Source organism: Columba livia, chromosome 10 (assembly GCF_036013475.1).
Source record: "Columba livia isolate bColLiv1 breed racing homer chromosome 10, bColLiv1.pat.W.v2, whole genome shotgun sequence".
Classification (NCBI taxonomy): Eukaryota; Metazoa; Chordata; class Aves; order Columbiformes; family Columbidae; genus Columba; species Columba livia.
The window spans coordinates 20,128,952-20,145,052 of record NC_088611.1 but is presented as its reverse complement, the minus strand read 5'-3'; the positions used below and the strand labels follow the sequence as shown (position 1 = coordinate 20,145,052).

Here is a 16,101-nt window from a genome sequence, read left to right as displayed (position 1 = left end):
TCGCGTCAGGCCCGCCCCTCGAGTCCCGCCTCCCACCCCTTCCCATTGGTTGACGCCGCTATTTATTTTGGCCTACTTGACAGAACCTCTCTCTATTTGGTCCCTGATTGGTCTAAGCGGCTTCTCTCTTGGGGACCGTCTCTCAATAGCGCCGCTGGGTCCGGCCGGAAAAACGGGGGCCCGTCTGCTGTGGCGGCGCGGCGCTCTGCTCCAGCCGCTCTTCAGCGACGCTCCCTGGCTGAGGGGAACGGCGGGGCCGGGGCCTAGGATGGCGGGGCCGGGCCCCCACGACTGAGCGCCGGGGCGGCAGCGCCGGACGGGCCGGGCCCGCGGCGGGTAGGAGCGGGGACGACGCCGGGACGGGGCTTTGTGGAGTGTGGGGGCACGGGAGGGGCGGTGGGGCCTGTCCCAGCGGCCCGGCCTGGCCGCGGCGCTCGGGGTGAGCGGGGCCGGCGGGGCAGCCTTCGCCGCTCCCCGGGTTTCTGCTCTTCGCAGCCTCCTCAGGGGGTCCCGGGGACGCGGGTTTGAGCCCCCGTTTGCAGCCTGGGAGTTCAGTGTCGGGAGCGTCCAGAGGCGTCTTTCTGTAGCCTAAAGGGTAGGAGGTAACTTAAGGTTTTCTCCAGCTCTCTGGTTCCTTTGGCAGCCTGTAAAATAGACGGTGTGTCCTTGCCAGCGTAGAACGAAGTGACCACGGACTGTTCGTTCACTTCGCTTGTTGCCTTCTTGATTATTGTCTGTGATCGATTATTGTCCGTGTACCCTCCTAGAGGGAAAAACAAAAATCCAAAAATACCCCCAGGCAAAACAAAGAACAACCACCCCCCAAACCCGAAACAGATCAACAAACAACTTGGTGTGCTTATCTCTGAAACACGGCACCGAACTGGGAGCCTGTCTGGTGGGTTTGGATGGTTGTTGAGTTGGTGTTTTTGCTTGGTTGTTTTTAACGGTTTGGTTCCTTTCTTTTGAGTGGAATCTAGAACACGGTGTGAGAATGAAGGTTGGAGAAAAGAGAGAAAACAGTCCTCAGTCTCTGGTGGGAAATCCCCGCCTTGTGAGGTTGTTCTAAGGGTAAAATGCAAAATGTGAAGCACTTTTTTTCCTTCTTTTTTTAAAACCATTTAAGTTATTGAAGTAACAGTTGTATTTAAACAGGAATCTGGTCAGTGCAGTTTTCTCTTGCACAAATACAGTGTTTTAAAGAGCAATCTCAACCCTAGTACGATGTGCCCTTGCAAGATCTTCTGATGCTGTTTTCAAAAAGAAAGAAACTGTCATTTTTTTATTGGCGCTGTAACTCGGGTAGTGTGCAATTCACCTGGATGTGCTTGGGCACTGAGAGCACAGAGAACTGCTGGGGCTTTGAGCCCTGAGTTTCCCTGAGCTCTCATATGGTTCCAGTGCCCCGAATAAAGAAACATCCCGTGGGTGAGGTGGTTGTTGTCACCCAGGTGCAGCTGAGCCGTCCCCAGCGCTGTCCCAGCACCTGACGGGTTGTGGGGATGTTCTTGAGCCCAACTCAACTTGTGAGTCCAGCTTTTGAGGACAGAGGCTTCAGCCGAGTCAGCCTGACTTGGGCTGTAGTGTAGAAAACCGTTTTCTTTTATTTTCCAGTGAATAGAGGTGGCTGCTAGAAGGAAAAGGGAGACCAGGGCTGTGGCACTGGTTTCCTTTTATGTGGGTACGGGGTGAGTTTATCCCGGTCGCGTGGGCTGGTCTGGCCGCAGCGAGCAGCCACGGGGAGGCCGGATGTGGTGGGTGAGCCCTTGGGGGTGCTCAGCTGATTTATTTTGGGCTAGACAGGGCATGGCTTTGGACAGTGTGCTGGAAGGAGCAGCATTGCTGGGGATGACAGGGCTTAGCTGGGCCCTTTCCATTAGTTCCTGGTCACATCATGGAATATTTGCTGGTGATTTTGATGGGAACGGGACACTTCTCCACATCCATGCTCTATGTCTTAGCGATTAGAGCCACGTGCTGCCTGGCTGATGGCTCTGGCTGCCCTTTCTTATCATGTTGAACGTTCTGTTGCTCTGCTTTGCGTGTCCTTCATCTTAGGAGGAAGAACAGGACACTAATACCAGGCTGTAGCGAGCAGCCTGGCTGGGAGGTAAGCTTGATTCCGCTTTGCCCTTTGAACTGCATGACTGGAGCTTTGTTACATGTGGCCAACTCCTCTCCTTATCAGCAGCTCGCTGCTGTTCCGTGGTAGTAGTGACTTGTAGAGAAAAAGAATGGAGTCTGTTTGTTCTTTTTATAAGGAAGATGTTTTTCCCATTCTCTCACAGCTTTATTCTCCAGCTCTTTTCATTGTGACAGACAGATTGAATTATTTGCCCCAGAATAGATTTTTAGGAGGTTCTGATGGTTTGCAGTTGATTGTTATTCTGCCTATGCTCTGTGAGGCTTTTCTCCATCCTTTCCCAGCTTTTTTATAATTAGGTAGAAATTTTCAGAGGAAGACAATGGAGCAAAATTATTCACACAAAATCATTCCCAACAGTGTCAATTCAGGAGTGAGAAGCTGGAGGGAAGGGGAGATAAGTCTGGAATATGAAGGTTGTTTGCTGGAACCTCTACTAGAACTGGGATTTTTTGGCACAGATTTTGTCATCTCAGCACAAAGTTGGTCTTTCCAGGTCTGCATGTGTTTATTTAATGGCACGGAGGCTGTCGGTTTTTGCTGTGCCAGCCAGGGCTAAAGTCAAACAGGGAGATTTTCTGTTTTTTGAGCTGAATCCTGGGTTGCTGATAGCACCCAGGCTGCCACAGCGCTGTCTCTGGCAATGCCGTTTGATAGACATTTTATTTTTTGAATCTGTATGTCATCTGTGACCTCTTCTTTGGGGAGTGCCAGGAGAGATGACAGGACCCTGTGTTTGCGTTCAGCTCATACCCCATCACATGCCTTGATGGGGAGGGTGCCTGTTTTAGGGTGAGAAGAGGATTTGCACAAGGCAACACAGTGAGTCCAGAGCACGGCTTAGTAAGGTAAATCAGGTCTAAACTTTGGTATATACTGAATCTTGCTCTGAAGCTCTGTGTCCAGTAGTCCACTTGTGCTTCCAAAGTGACTGTGAACCCATCAGAGGGATAAGCTGCTGCTGGTGTGGTTTCTGCTGAAGCCACTGGCACAGTCGAGAGGCACGTGGAGTTTTATCAGTGGCAGAGCAGAGTTTCCCTTTAATTTCTAGAGTGACAGTTAATATCTCAGCTGGGTGGGGCCTGGGGGATGGACAGACGGCAGCAAAGATGGGAATGTTCTTGCAGTGAAGGCAGCTCAAGAGAGTTTCACCAGGGGGTGGGAAGTTTTGTTTTGTCATCTTTCCAAGAGGCAGGAGAGGTGTAAGGTAGAGCAGGCAGAAGAACCGAGCACCGTAACTCTCTGCTGCCTGAAAGTTTGACCTTAGGAAACCCATTAGGTAGGACCGGGTCTGGTTCTGGGTTTGTAAACTACCAGTGATGATGCTGATTATCTTAGAAGTGCGAAGCAATTGTGGCTAGTGGATGTAAAGAAGTTGGAGGACTTTATGCCAACGGGCTTTTAGACAGGTGCTATCTTTTCACAGCCTTGGTGTTCTGCTTAAAATCAGAATAGTTCTGGTGTCTTGCAGAGGGCTGAAGAAAAATGCCGAATCTTGGCTTTTGTCAGTGTTGGTTTTGGAAGATAAAGAGTCTGTACAGCCCCTTTAGATAAAAATATGTGAGCTCTCCCTGCTCTCTGATTGTGGGGTTGGTAACAGCAGCAGGTTTTATGGAGGGACCATCATTTTTTCTTTGCAGTAGTTGAAATTAAATCATGACTGTAACTTTTTAATCTCAGGAGCTAGAAAGATAGTGGATGTTCTGGTACAGCAGAGTTTCTGTCTCCATCCGATGATGTCACGTGTTGCTGCCGAGTCTTGGTTTCTTCTATGAATCAAAAAAATCACCAAATCGAATCCAGCGTAGTATTACACTATTTTGAATGTACTTGTTACTCTGATATGAGATAGTGGTTTTGTTTTGTCTGCTCTAATAGCTGTGTGCAGAGGAAGGGCAGGTGGCATTTCATTGTGTAATACCGTCTTTCTGATGATGATAATTTGCTGTAAGAAGCAGGAAGCAGTTGTGCAGGGGCCTAATGGCAGGGCCGTGTTTTTAACTCTGACTCACAACTGATTTAGTGTTGCTTTTTGTCTCTGCTGTGGTTGTCTTGCTCTGTGTTTGACCCGGACCAGAAGGAAGGCAGGATGTTCCAGTCCGTGACGTCTGCGATGAGATTATCCGTGTCTGACAACATCACACATTCAACTGCCCTGGTGACAGCGTTGGATAATGTGACAGCTTTGTCCCTGACAACAGCACAGGCAATCAACGACACCAACATCACTGTGCCGCACAAGTGCCTGTTGTTGCTTTATGAGGACGTTGGGAAGTCCAGGTGAGATAGAGGACATGGGACCATGGTCTGACCCTGGCCAGGGGAAGGAGCTCCCGTTCTCAGAGCTTGGTTGAGAAGGGACTGGGGCTGGCGCCTTTTTTGGATGCCGAAGAACAGGACAAAAACCTGATTGATTTACTTTTTGCAGAGTCCGCTACTGGGATCTTCTGCTCCTGGTTCCCAATGTGCTTTTCTTTATGTTTCTTCTCTGGAAGCTGCCCTCTGCCAGGGCCAAAATCCGGGTCACTTCCAGCCCCATCTTCACTACGTTCTACATACTAGTGAGTACCACTCTGTGCTTTTGAACTGATGAGAGAGTGTTTTTTATTACCACTCATTAATAATATCACTGAACTCGTGGAGAGAGAGTCTAGACCAGATCTCACAGGGATAAAATAGATTTTTAGTTGAAGGTATGCTACAAGAATTAAACACTTCCCCCTCTTCCCTGCCCCGCTATCTTAATTCTGCTTTTCACGGATTCTGGGACCTTACTGCTGGATTTAGGTGGATTTTGTTCTCCCATGGTGATTTCATCCCCCATTCTTTGCTGTTTTGGACTTTAGCATCTTTCACTTTCTTGTTCTTTGCAGTAAGTCACATGTGACACAAAACCAGCTTCTCACTGGGGAAATGAAAGTGAAACACGGGAGAATAATTTCTGTAATTTCTGCTGTAGTTTCTTTCCCATCCTATCGAAGCGGCTGCTGAGTTTATGTTCTTGTTCCTTCTAAAGGTGGAAACCAAACACACAGGCAGTAGAGTTACAACTCTCCAACATGTGAGATCTTGTCTGTTCTCCCCTCACCAGTTTAAAAGGCATGGGCAGCTTTTTCTCATGTCAAGGTAGTGTCTATAGTCATGTCTGAGATTCATACCTGTTAGCTGAACAAATGCTCTAAACTTTTAAAAATATTACCAACTGCTTCCACTCAGTATTTAAATCTTTCTTTGTGGTTCCAGTAACGCATGTGGTTTAGTAGGAAGTTCATGCTAAAGGCTTTGAAAAGCAAAACTCCTCAGAGACCAAAGGGAAGAGAAGAGTGAACTGGCCATGTGCTTTTGACTTTTTCAAAACAGTGAGAAGCAGAAAGTGATGAAACGGCCTTAGAGGACAACGGTTTTGTTCAGTTTGATCTTCTGGAATGTGTTATTGGGAAATGAGGATGTGTGTTCTGTGAGAATTTCAAATGGCTGTTTGTTATGCCTTGAAGGAAGGCTTTCTTGTGGAGCCACTGATTAAAGCAAAGTTAATAGATTGGGAAGAATCTCTGCGTACTTAGAGAGAAAGCAAAAAGGGCATATTTTCCTCTACAGTGAGTTGTTGCTGCTCCAGAACACCATAATATTCAAGGACCCTTCATTTTTGTCAGTGTTTTGTCCTAGAGTTTTCCACCCCAGGAGAGAGTGTTGTTGTATTCTCTTTTCATGGTGTTTGCTTCCCTTCTTATAAGGAGGAATTATTCAGCTGTAGGTGGTTTATGGATCATTTCCATTCTCCAGACACCTTGGACTCTCTTCATTCCCTGATAGATTTCGCTGTCTCATACCTGCATCTTTAAAATTAGCCTGTGACTTGAAGGATTTTATCTGGAAAATTCTGCTTTCCTAGAGGGTAAATCTGCACAGTGGAGGGTAGATATATCCAGCTGATCTCTTAATTGCATGGTATGGCTGTGACAGCATGGGAGTTGGTAAATTAACCTCGCTGAGCTCCATGCTGTCCCGTCTAAACGGTGCATGGCTGACTCGTGTGTCTCTGTTGCACTGTGGGGCAGGGTAAGGTGTTTTAAAGCTGTTGGCTGCAGCTTTTTTTCCTCTGAGTTCCTCAACATTGTCACTGTTGAGTGAGAGAACTGCAGATTTTAGTTTTATCACAGATCTGAAGTGTGGTAGTTGGTATCAAGTGGCTTCTGTTATCTGATGCGATTGGTTTATTTGGTCATACCAAGCACTTCATCTCGTAGTTTGGAGCGATATGGTTTTTGTCTGGTTTCTGTCTGTTTTTCCTCCTCTACACCAGTGGACTGAAGGGCAGGAAGACTGTTTGCCTGTAAAGATACTGGTGTAAGGAGCAGTTGAGACCTCTTCAGAGCTGTTTAATCTGACAGTTGGGGAAATTTTGTGCCTTCCTAAATTCTAAGCCAGTACTCCTACATCTAACAAGCCTGAGGAATCTTCTTCAGGAAATTAACCCTAATCTGTACAGGAAATCCTTAGTACACATTATCAGGCTTGAAAGCTGACCTGGCAATGGTATTCCAAAGTGGTTTCTGGTCACTACTGCGTGTGTGCCTTTGGACATGTGCTCACATATGGTATCTTTTTGTGTAGGTATTTGTGGTGGCTCTTGTTGGTATTGCCCGGGCTGTTGTCTCCATGACTGTGAGTGCTTCTGACGCTGCCATGGTTGCCGATAAGGTAGGTGCAACGCTGACTTTTAGAGGCTCTCTTTTGTGCAGGTCTAGTCACAGCAATCCGCTAAGGCTTTCCTTTTATGTGTATACAGGAAGAACGTGGGGGTTTTATTTGCAGTGCTTGTAGCTATGTGTACTATAGAATCCTGTTTTGATAACTGTATCTAAATGATCACAACATCCAGGGCTGTAAAACAATAGACCTCCCAAAATAGACACACAAATAGTGGCAGCAGAACTTTCCTGTTGTAGGAATGGAATGACTCTGCTTTGCAAGAGCTAAATGTTCAGATACCTTTAGTAGATAGGCAAGACCTGGCCTTTGTTACTTTTGCAATATTTGAGTAGCTCTTTGAAAAATACTTGATTTTGTTGTATGGAAAGCAAGTAAAACCAAATCCCCTTTTGAGGCTGCTGTCTGAAGTCTGTCCTTGCAGCCACTCTGAGCACAGGGTGAACCCTTAGCAAACAGGAAATAGCTTTGTACGTGCTCTTCCTTTGTAATCATTTGACTTGTAGTGCAATATTGTCTAAAACAAAAAGCTCTATGGTTCTGGAGCTGGTAGAGGAAGAAGAGTCACCTGCAGGGTACAGGTCTTCCAGCTTTATTGTCTGGGATCAGTGTGGTCCTTTTGCTTTCCCCTTTAATGTTGCCTGTCAAAGCATTGTAATGCACTGGTTCTGTGTGTGGCTGGATGTTTGTAGCATTTTTATTCACCAGTGATGAATAGATGTAGGTCCAGGACTTGAATAATGGAGGAGGTGCTTTTCTTCAGCTGTGTTTTTTTGAGCTCAAAAGTGTCTATTGAAGGCCTCTTAAAATATTATGTTTCTTCAAGAGAGAGTGCCATTCAGTGCTCAGAGGAAAAGGATTAGTAAGACAGGATCTGGGTTCATGTTCTAGGTTTAGCACTCATTTATTGCATGACTACCTGCAAAGTTGCCTCATCTGCTGTGTTTCTAGTCTTCTTTCACCAAATAAAACATGGGAATGAAAGTCACAAGCTGGAAGCGGGAGGACTTAAGTGTTGAATATGCTTTAGGTTTAGGGACCAGTAGCTTTGGAGGAGTGCAGAATACTGGGTTGGTCTGGTGGTAACTGTACTGCAGAATCTACAGCTTTAAAAACTGGCCCTGTTTAATATTATACTGTTGAGGTTGTCTTGGGTTTGTGCTCCTTGGGAGTACAGCAGAAAGAACACATCCAAGACAAGCGATAAATCCTCAAGTGTGGCAACCCATGGCCACTTCCTCTCTCTGTAGGCATGCTGTTTGTTTGCTTCCACGAGACTGTTCTGTTTCACAGGCATGTAATTAGTATCCCTTACAAAGCATGAGGAAGGTTTGTGGAAATGACTCGCTCCATTCAGAAGCTGCCATCCCCTGGAGCGGGGAGTGGAGATTTGCTGTATTAACTTATAAGTGGTTCCTGGCTCCATCTAATCGTGTTTGTCTGGTTTCTGTTATCCCTCAGATCCTGTGGGAGATCACAAGGTTCTTCCTTCTGGCGATTGAGCTGAGCGTGGTGATTCTAGGCCTCGCCTTTGGTATGTGTCAGGAGGTTCTCGAGTGCTTTGAATGCTCCTGTCCCCTTTCTTTCCACAGAGGCTGCAACTCTAAGTTTGTGGAGATGCTGATTCTGTAAAGTGAAGGAGCTCTAGAATAAAAAGACAAGTTGGGCCGTTTTAGTTACAAATGTCTGAGAGCCTGATTATATTTACAGATCTAAGACTTGTGCAGTTTCGGGGTTTGTATGTGCTTTGTTCTGCATGCGTGTGGTGAAGGAGGGTACAGCTTGGCTGAAGATGATCAACAGCCTGATCTTTCCCTTTGTTGGGTTCGTTTGTTGGGGTCATTCTGTCCCCTTCTTGGTTGATTTGATTCCCTCCTGACTTCATTCAAATGCTTTAGCTTTACCTGCAATCTGTAACTACTTTTTTCAGTTGTACAGGTGAAAATGCTGTGTGGAGCACCCTCCTGTGGGTCAGAGATGGGGGGCTGGTAGATGTCACTGTTACATCTGCCACTGGGACATCTGAGCACATCTTTCATCTTCTGAGAGCTCACCGGACAATTTAGGTTGGGAGGAGTTTGAGGAGATTTTCTGCTCCAGCATAATCCAGTGCAGATTTCTGTAAACTCTTCCTTTCTTCCCTGCTCTAACCCAATCTCCCACCAACCTTTTTCCTTAGAAGAAACTCCACAGCATCTCATTGTACATGATACTGAAGTAATTCCTGACTGTTGTTTTTTGCTTTTTTTAAAATTTCTTTTTTGGTAACTCTAGCAGGAGGACTTAATTGCATCACCTATATTAGTGGGTATGAGGAAAGCAAGTTAAAAGCTGTTGTTTTCTAGGTATTATTATTTTGTCTGTGGAAGGCTCAGCTCTCCAAACATGAAAGCAGATTCTAGCAGTTAAGTGAGCTTTAACCTTCCCTTGAAGGCCTCTGGAAATACAGATGTTTTCCTATATTGATTTTGGAGAGAACTGATTTTTACCAGCACTGGGATCACATCCTGAGTCACATCTGTATTCATTAATTCCAGGTCACTTGGAGAGCAAGTCGAGTGTGAAACGTGTTCTGGCAATCACTACAGTGCTGTCTCTGGCATATTCCATCACCCAGGTGAGTACACTGAAGCAGAAGGATTAGTCTTTGCAAAAGAGGAGACTTTGGAGTTAGGCAGCTGGGTTTCCTGTCTGGAAAGTGTCAGCTTTATTCTTTGGATGAGGTTTTGGGGGAAGACTGAATGCTCCCCAGAGCACACACCTCTCCTCATCCTCATTATGGCATGAATGGCTCAGCCACGGTTGAGAAATGAGATGAGGTTTAGGTGGATTGCCTTATTTAGTGAATCTTGGAACAGGAGTGAGAGCTTTTTCACACCTGAGCCACAAGTTCTGACTCTCAAGTGCCGTGAGGACTGGATGCGGAGACCTGAGGTGTGCTTGCCAGACAAGGGCAGTGCAGTGGGCCTCTTGTCTTCTGGCTCTTTGAGCGCTGAGAGCTCTTGTTTCCCTCCAAACTAGTGGCTGGCTTGCTAGCTCCGTTTATTAGCTGTATCTCCATCTCTCTGAACAATGCGGTATGTGTCCGGGTTTATTCTTCTCCTTGGTATGTAACTGGTCAGCCTCGTGTCTCTGTGCTTGGGGCAGCGCCAGAATAACACACAGATCTTTGTTCTGTGACCAGGCTCTTGCTTGCAGAGGCAGCGAGCTGATCATTACCACATGATAAAGCTGGAGGAGCCTCATTAAATATCAAGTGTTTGAGCTATCTCTGGGTTCAGTAGTGCTTACAAGCTCTTTTCTCTCTCCATTGTCTGCATGGTAGATTCTGTTCATACCATTTTTCAGGAATTCAAGTGAATGAGACAGTGTCCTTTCCCAGCTCTTGTACAAGCGTAGGCCATTATATTCTGGATGCTTTAGCAGGAAAAGTGTACTTTAGAAGTGGAAATGGAACTCTTAAGACTATTTCAAGCAGATAACTGCTTGCATCCCCTGCCCTTCATTCGGTCTCTTCTGGAATGTCCTTGATGCTGGTTTCTCTCAAATGCAGATTCCTGCCACTTTTTTCCCTGTACTACTTGTCTTCGGTTTCTTCCTCTTCTCTTGTGTGAGCTTCACTTGGTCTCAGCAGGGGAGTGCTTAGGTCTTAGATGGAAGGGACAGCTGTTCACTGAAACTTCTTTAAACACAGTCTCCTTTGTCCAGACACGCACTTTAGCAGAATCATGTTGGTGCCACTTCTCTCCTAGGGCACCCTGGAAATCCTGTACCCTGATGCCCACCTCTCAGCAGAAGACTTCAACATCTATGGCCATGGAGGGAGACACTTTTGGCTTGCCAGCTCCTGTTTCTTCTTTCTGGTAAGTAGTGGGTGTGTGTTACGCACTCTGACAGCTGCAGGAGTCTAGGGAGAGCGTGACAGCGCACACCGGCCTGGCAAGGACTGTTGAGTTCAGTTTTCAAGCAGCTGTGCTACAGTGTGTTCTTTGTCCCAACAGGTATATTCCTTGGTGGTGATTCTTCCAAAAACTCCTCTGAAAGACCGGATTTCTTTGCCCTGTAAGTGGCCGTAGTGTGTTCCATAGTATAGATGGGGAAGAAAGCACCAGGATAAAACAAAGGTGGGAGTAAGAGGTTCCTATATCTGATTGTGCTGCAAATACATCCCACTACCTGGGTGTGCAGATACGCAGCAAAGGACTGATAAGTTATCTGTGGAAAACACCATGTTGTGCCTCTTGGAGAGCAGAGTAAGAGCAGTTACATTGCTACTTCAGTACCTAAACGATTAATACATTAAGAAAACAAAATTTACTGCGCAGTTAATGATACAGATGCAATCTAAATATATAATCTTCAGAGAGCTGTAAGAAATGGCTTCTTAGTAATAGTTTCCTTTGAAATACATGTACGATGTTAAGTGTGTGGCTGATGCTGGTTCCGGGTGCCTGTCTATAAAACCTTTGCGTGTGTTGCCATGACTGTGTGTTTTCAAAACCCATCTTGTATGTATAGACGTGGAGGAGGGTACAGTTTAGTCCACTATCCACAGCAATCCTGGCAGCATGGCATAGGAAAACACAGTCTTAATTCTTTGGGAATTCTTAAACAAGATGGTGAGATGCTTCTGTTGGGTTTGTCATCTCCATTAAACAGATTTGCACTGAGCTGGTGCTTATGAGGTTGAGCTTCATCTGTGTTCATGTTTTTCCCACAGCCAGGAGGAGTTTTTATGTTTATGCTGGAATCCTGGCGCTGCTGAACCTGGTGCAGGGCCTGGGCAGTGCCCTCCTCTGTGTGGATATCATAGAAGGACTGTGGTATGTATGCTGTGCGGGGTCTGCAGCCCAGTTTCTCGTGTTGCACTTGAGTGTCCTTCAACACTGCCTCTCCCAAGAAAACAAACTTGTGCTCTGTTCCTAAAGAAGAATAAAGCTTTTGGTTCTGTTTTGTGCCGAAAGACCTCTAAGAGGTCAGGAGACTCCAAGTGGAGAGCTCTGTGGAGCTGTGTGCTCTGCAGTAGTCTTGAGGTAGTGAGTGAGAATAATAGTTGGAATCCACTGATGCCGGGCTGTTGGCTGGTGTTTCACAGGTAATAAGGGAGGAAATCGTCTGTTTGCTAGAAATAGCATGGAGATGGCCTTATTCTCATCTGGAGTCTCGTTCTGCAGGGATCAGTGGCGCTTTTGAGTCAAAATCGGGAGCACTGAGACTGTGCTCTTGGTCCAGACCTTAGGTCTTGGCGTGGTTCCCTCAGAGTGTCTAAGAGCAGTGACACGTGTTGATGGCAATGTCTGTTACTTTGCACCAGTTTGAATTTATTTAGCACAAGACTTCTCTTGGTCACTGCTTGGACACTAGAGGGAAATTGGGTCAATCTGGGGGGATGTGACTGGTGTTATCCAGCTGTTTTGTGCCTGAGTGCTAAATTCCTTTATGTTGTCTTTTGCCATTGACAGCTGTGTCGATGCCACCACGTTCCTTTACTTCAGCTTCTTCGCACCTCTCATCTATGTGGCGTTCCTGAAAGGCTTCTTTGGGTGAGTAGCCAGCAACAGGAGTTTAGAGGGTGTATATTGTCACTTGAATGAGAATAAAGGCAGTGACTAGAATGCCAGTTAGGAAACCAGCACTCGGGACTGTGATTCGCGGGTCGCGGTTGCCGCCGTGTGGCCACTCAGAGGAGATGCATCTTGGCAGGAAAAAAGACTATTTTATTGTAGGCTTTAGCTTTTGTAGTCCATAAGCAAGAAACAGCAGCCTTTAAAATAACTAAGAACACAAAGTACTCCTAAAATATCAGAACGTGCCTCTGCTGTGTTCTGAAATCAGAACAATGTTTGGAGTTAGAGATGAAAACTGCTGATGCACAAGTGCTTGTATTTTGGTTTTGCTGATGTGTGCAGATGGAACTTGGGGTGGACTCGTGTTGTGCTGGTGTCAGTAACCAGGCCACTGTGGAGTCTGGTGCTGTTGGAATGCTTTTGCCTTCAGTAATTCAGAACTCCCAAAGATAAGAACATCTTTCCCACACAGGAGTCAGGATTCTTCCCTTTTTATTTCCTTCAGGTGACTTAGTCCAAAGCTATATTTAGCATTACTTTATGGCAGTTATTTTGCTGGGTATATTTCAGAACTGAAAGCTGATGAGAAGAGTCTTTAGGGTCTGAACACACAATTTCTTAGTGGTGCTGAGTTTAAGAGTAAGTGGCTGTGATACTACGTTGCTTAAACACGTGTTTTAAATCTTTGCTCACTCCAGGTCTGAACCAAAGATCCTTTTCTCCTACAAATGTCAGGTGGATGAACCCGAGGATGTGGATGTGCACCTACCCCACCCATATGCTGTCGCTAAGAAGGAAGGAATGGATTCGGGGTTCTACTCGAACACTCAGATCGATACCACCGCCTACCTGGATGACGTGGCCTCGATGCCGTATCACGTGGGCAGCATCAACAGCACGGACAGTGACCGCTGGAAAGCCATCAATGCCTGAAGCAGGGTGACCTGCTTCAAGCCATGCCTCGTTCTTTTCCTTCTCAACTCCTGGTGCTGCAGCTGTTAGGATGTCCGTCGGAAATCTGTCCTTGGCTGTCTGCAGTGGCTTTCATCTCTTCCTTAGGATTTCCAAAGCCTGTTGTGGAACTAAGCTGGCAGCCCAAATCCTGTTGGAAAGAACATTTTCTGGCACTACCTGAGAACAATGTCAAACAGTTTTGTTCACAAACCTATAAACACTGAACCTTCCTGATGCTCTGTGTTCCAGATGTGAATGTGACCCATAACACAGGCCTGACGGGCATCTCTTCCTTTTCAATGATTGAAAGCACTTGTCTGCCAATTAGGGGAATGGTGTTTAGGGATGAGGGTGTTGATTTAACTGCTGTATTGTACATATGTAGAAAGATTTTGGTGGTTGAAACCAAAGATGGTGTTCTGGGGTTTTTTCAAGCAGCGTGGTTGCCTGGGTCTTGTCACGATGCAACAGCATAAGGGGTGGTAGTGTCTGGAGAGGGAAGCTGGTCAGCTGGGCTTGTCTCTGGTTTCAGTTGAAAGTGATGAAAGTAATGATTTGCACTTGCTAGGGGTTGAAAGGAGTGTTCGGAGTGTGTGTGGGAAGGAGAAAAGAGGAATGAAGAGGAATGAGCTGCTCTTTGTGCCCTTGGGAGCCTTTTGGGGGACTTGCAGCTAGTGGAATTGATGGACTGAGTGACAGGGAGACAGAAGGACAGACAGCACTGCTGTCTAGCTGAGCTGAAGCAGCTGTGAAAATGCCTGTGGAGGCTGTATGGTTGTGCGTCTGAGCTCACAGGAAAATCTAAGTAACAACACTGAATCAGGGCTGAGTTTTGAGAATAAAACCTTTGAGGCAGGTGAATTTTCCATCTGTCCGGCTTCGTGGCTCTGGCAGGATCCTGGGGAGTGCTCTGAAGGAGGAAGCTGACTCTGCAGATGAAGGTTCCAGAGACATTCAGGTGCTTGAGGCAGAGCAGAAGCCCTTGATGATCTGAGCTGTCAGTATTTAGTGACTGGAAGCTCTCAAGCACCACAGTGGGCTGGAACGGAGCTGGCTGGCGGTTTTAGTAGGGAGGCAAGTGGGAGATGGACATTTCCCTGGCAGGGTCCCTCTCTTGTGTTGCCGTTCAGATCCCCAGCCTTCTGCTGGTCTGAACAGGTTTTATGGCTTGATATGTTGAAAATTCTTTTGTGCGTGTGGAGTGTGGCTCATTTAAAGACTATCTGGAACTTCTTACTAACCTCTTCTGTGCTGGAAGGGGGACTGCTCCTGTCTGAGCTGTCTGGTGTGCAGTTTCAAGACATGGTGTTCCAGTCCAGGACTGTTCAGCTGAAAGCTGTGTCAGGCTGGTTTCTGGGATGCCCTGTGCTCTCCAAGGATGCAGAGGTGTATTCCTCTCACTTTGGGGGTGCTTTCCTACCTGAGTCCTCCAGGCAGGTGGAGATCTGCTCTAAGCAATAGCAACTTCCTGTGGTGGCAAGAGGGAATTTGAAGTGTTTGGGAACTGTGTGAATCTCTTGCCTCGACTCACTGCTGTTCTTGAAAAATATTGAGGTAAGAGTTTCTGGGAAATTGTCGTGCAGGGTGCAGCATGGAGGTGTTAGTTTGGATCACAAGCAGGTGTTTGCTACCAGGTGTTCCCACCTCAGGGAAAGAAAGTTTGGGTAAGAACATGAAGTTCACATTGGTTGCCAAAACTATGCAGGCCTTTGCTTTTTTTTCTTTTGTTAATGAGCAGTGCAGCCTCTCTGTTCTGCCTGTGAACTTTGCCCCACAGGCCTCAAAGTAGCATTGGCACCTTGAAAACAAACCAACCCCCCTTTTTTATTATTTACTTTTGAGGAAAAAAGGATTCCATTTGTCTACGTGCAAGAGCCGAATTGTCTCATGTAGATCAACAGCCTTTCACGTTTACCCTCCGTGCAATGACCATGGAAGGGCTGGACAAGCAACTGGCTGGTTCAGCCCTTACCACATCACGGAATTGTTCTGTGCTCCTCCTGTCACTTGCTGTGAAGCAGCCTGGGCCACGCTGGCTCGCTCGCTTGCAAAGGGACGGATGACGTGGTGGCTGGACTGCTCTGCTGCTGCTCCGAACGCTGCTTGCAGCGCTGATCCTGAACCGCTGGTGGAAAACTTGGGCAAACCTGCAGAGCTTCCCTGGAGCTGGTGGGCCTCGGGCAGCCAAGAGGTGTAAAGGTCTTAAAGCAGCTGAGAAATGGAGTGACCGCTTTTCCATCCCAAGGAGTATTTGCAGACTCTCAACGCCCTGACCGAGAGGACGTATTTGCCCTCCTCGGGGATGAGAAGAGCCAGTTAGGAACTGGCCTTTTTGTCACCTGTGCACGTGGTCCACACGTCCGTCCCGTCCTTGTCCTTTGCTGGCAGGACTCCAGTATTTCTGGAGTGTTGCACGTTCTGCTGCTGAGCTTCTGCGTGAGGTCCCGGACTGACCTTCCTCCTGTTGTATGTTTATGTATGTATATATATAACGCTTTGGGCCACATTCAAAATGGTCCTTCGGCAGAGTGTGTTATGTGTGTGTTGGGGATGCAAAGAGAGAAAATATAGAATAAATGTATATTTTTGTGTGTAAAATAAAGAAATAAAATTAAGTTTGGCATAAATGCTCATACTTTCTCCAATGATTCATATTATGAAGGGGAAAAAACCCACCAACTTTTAAGATATTTTTTTTTAATCCCTGAAGAAATATGGCAGATAATA

General features: G+C 46.5%; 2 protein-coding genes across 7 annotated transcripts in view; both read left to right on the top strand.

Moving 5' to 3' along the window:
• Window positions 1–107: 107 nt before the first annotated feature.
• TPRA1 (transmembrane protein adipocyte associated 1) lies at window positions 108–16,001 on the top strand. Of its 5 annotated transcripts, none has more exons than XM_065075651.1 (11): window positions 108–336; window positions 4,221–4,423; window positions 4,572–4,704; window positions 6,758–6,844; window positions 8,315–8,387; window positions 9,391–9,470; window positions 10,606–10,716; window positions 10,855–10,915; window positions 11,574–11,676; window positions 12,316–12,396; window positions 13,119–16,001. In XM_065075651.1, the coding sequence occupies exons 2-11, from the start codon at window positions 4,233–4,235 to the stop codon at window positions 13,351–13,353; spliced, it is 1,155 nt and encodes a 384-aa protein (XP_064931723.1). In that variant the 5' UTR covers window positions 108–336; window positions 4,221–4,232; the 3' UTR covers window positions 13,354–16,001. The 5 variants fall into 5 exon arrangements, with proteins under 5 accessions (XP_064931723.1, XP_064931724.1, XP_064931726.1 ...); XM_065075652.1 differs by having other exon boundaries at window positions 119–336; window positions 4,224–4,423; XM_065075654.1 differs by lacking the exon at window positions 108–336 and adding an exon at window positions 446–595.
• The window catches only part of CHCHD6 (coiled-coil-helix-coiled-coil-helix domain containing 6), a 113,936-nt gene continuing 113,463 nt past the window's right edge, over window positions 15,629–16,101 (top strand). For both annotated transcript variants that reach the window (XM_065075663.1, XM_065075662.1), the window contains exon 1: window positions 15,629–15,850. The gene's annotated coding sequence lies outside the window, so the exon portion shown is untranslated. The remainder of the gene's footprint in view (window positions 15,851–16,101) is intronic.

Coding starts and splice junctions, on each gene's coding strand:
- TPRA1 (XM_065075651.1), top strand. CDS start 4,233: ATGTTCCAGTCCGTGACGTCTGCGATGAGATTATCCGTGTCTGACAAC. Junction 8,388..9,390: donor GATTCTAGGCCTCGCCTTTG/GTATGTGTCAGG, acceptor CATTAATTCCAG/GTCACTTGGAGAGCAAGTCG. Junction 10,717..10,854: donor GCTCCTGTTTCTTCTTTCTG/GTAAGTAGTGGG, acceptor TTGTCCCAACAG/GTATATTCCTTGGTGGTGAT.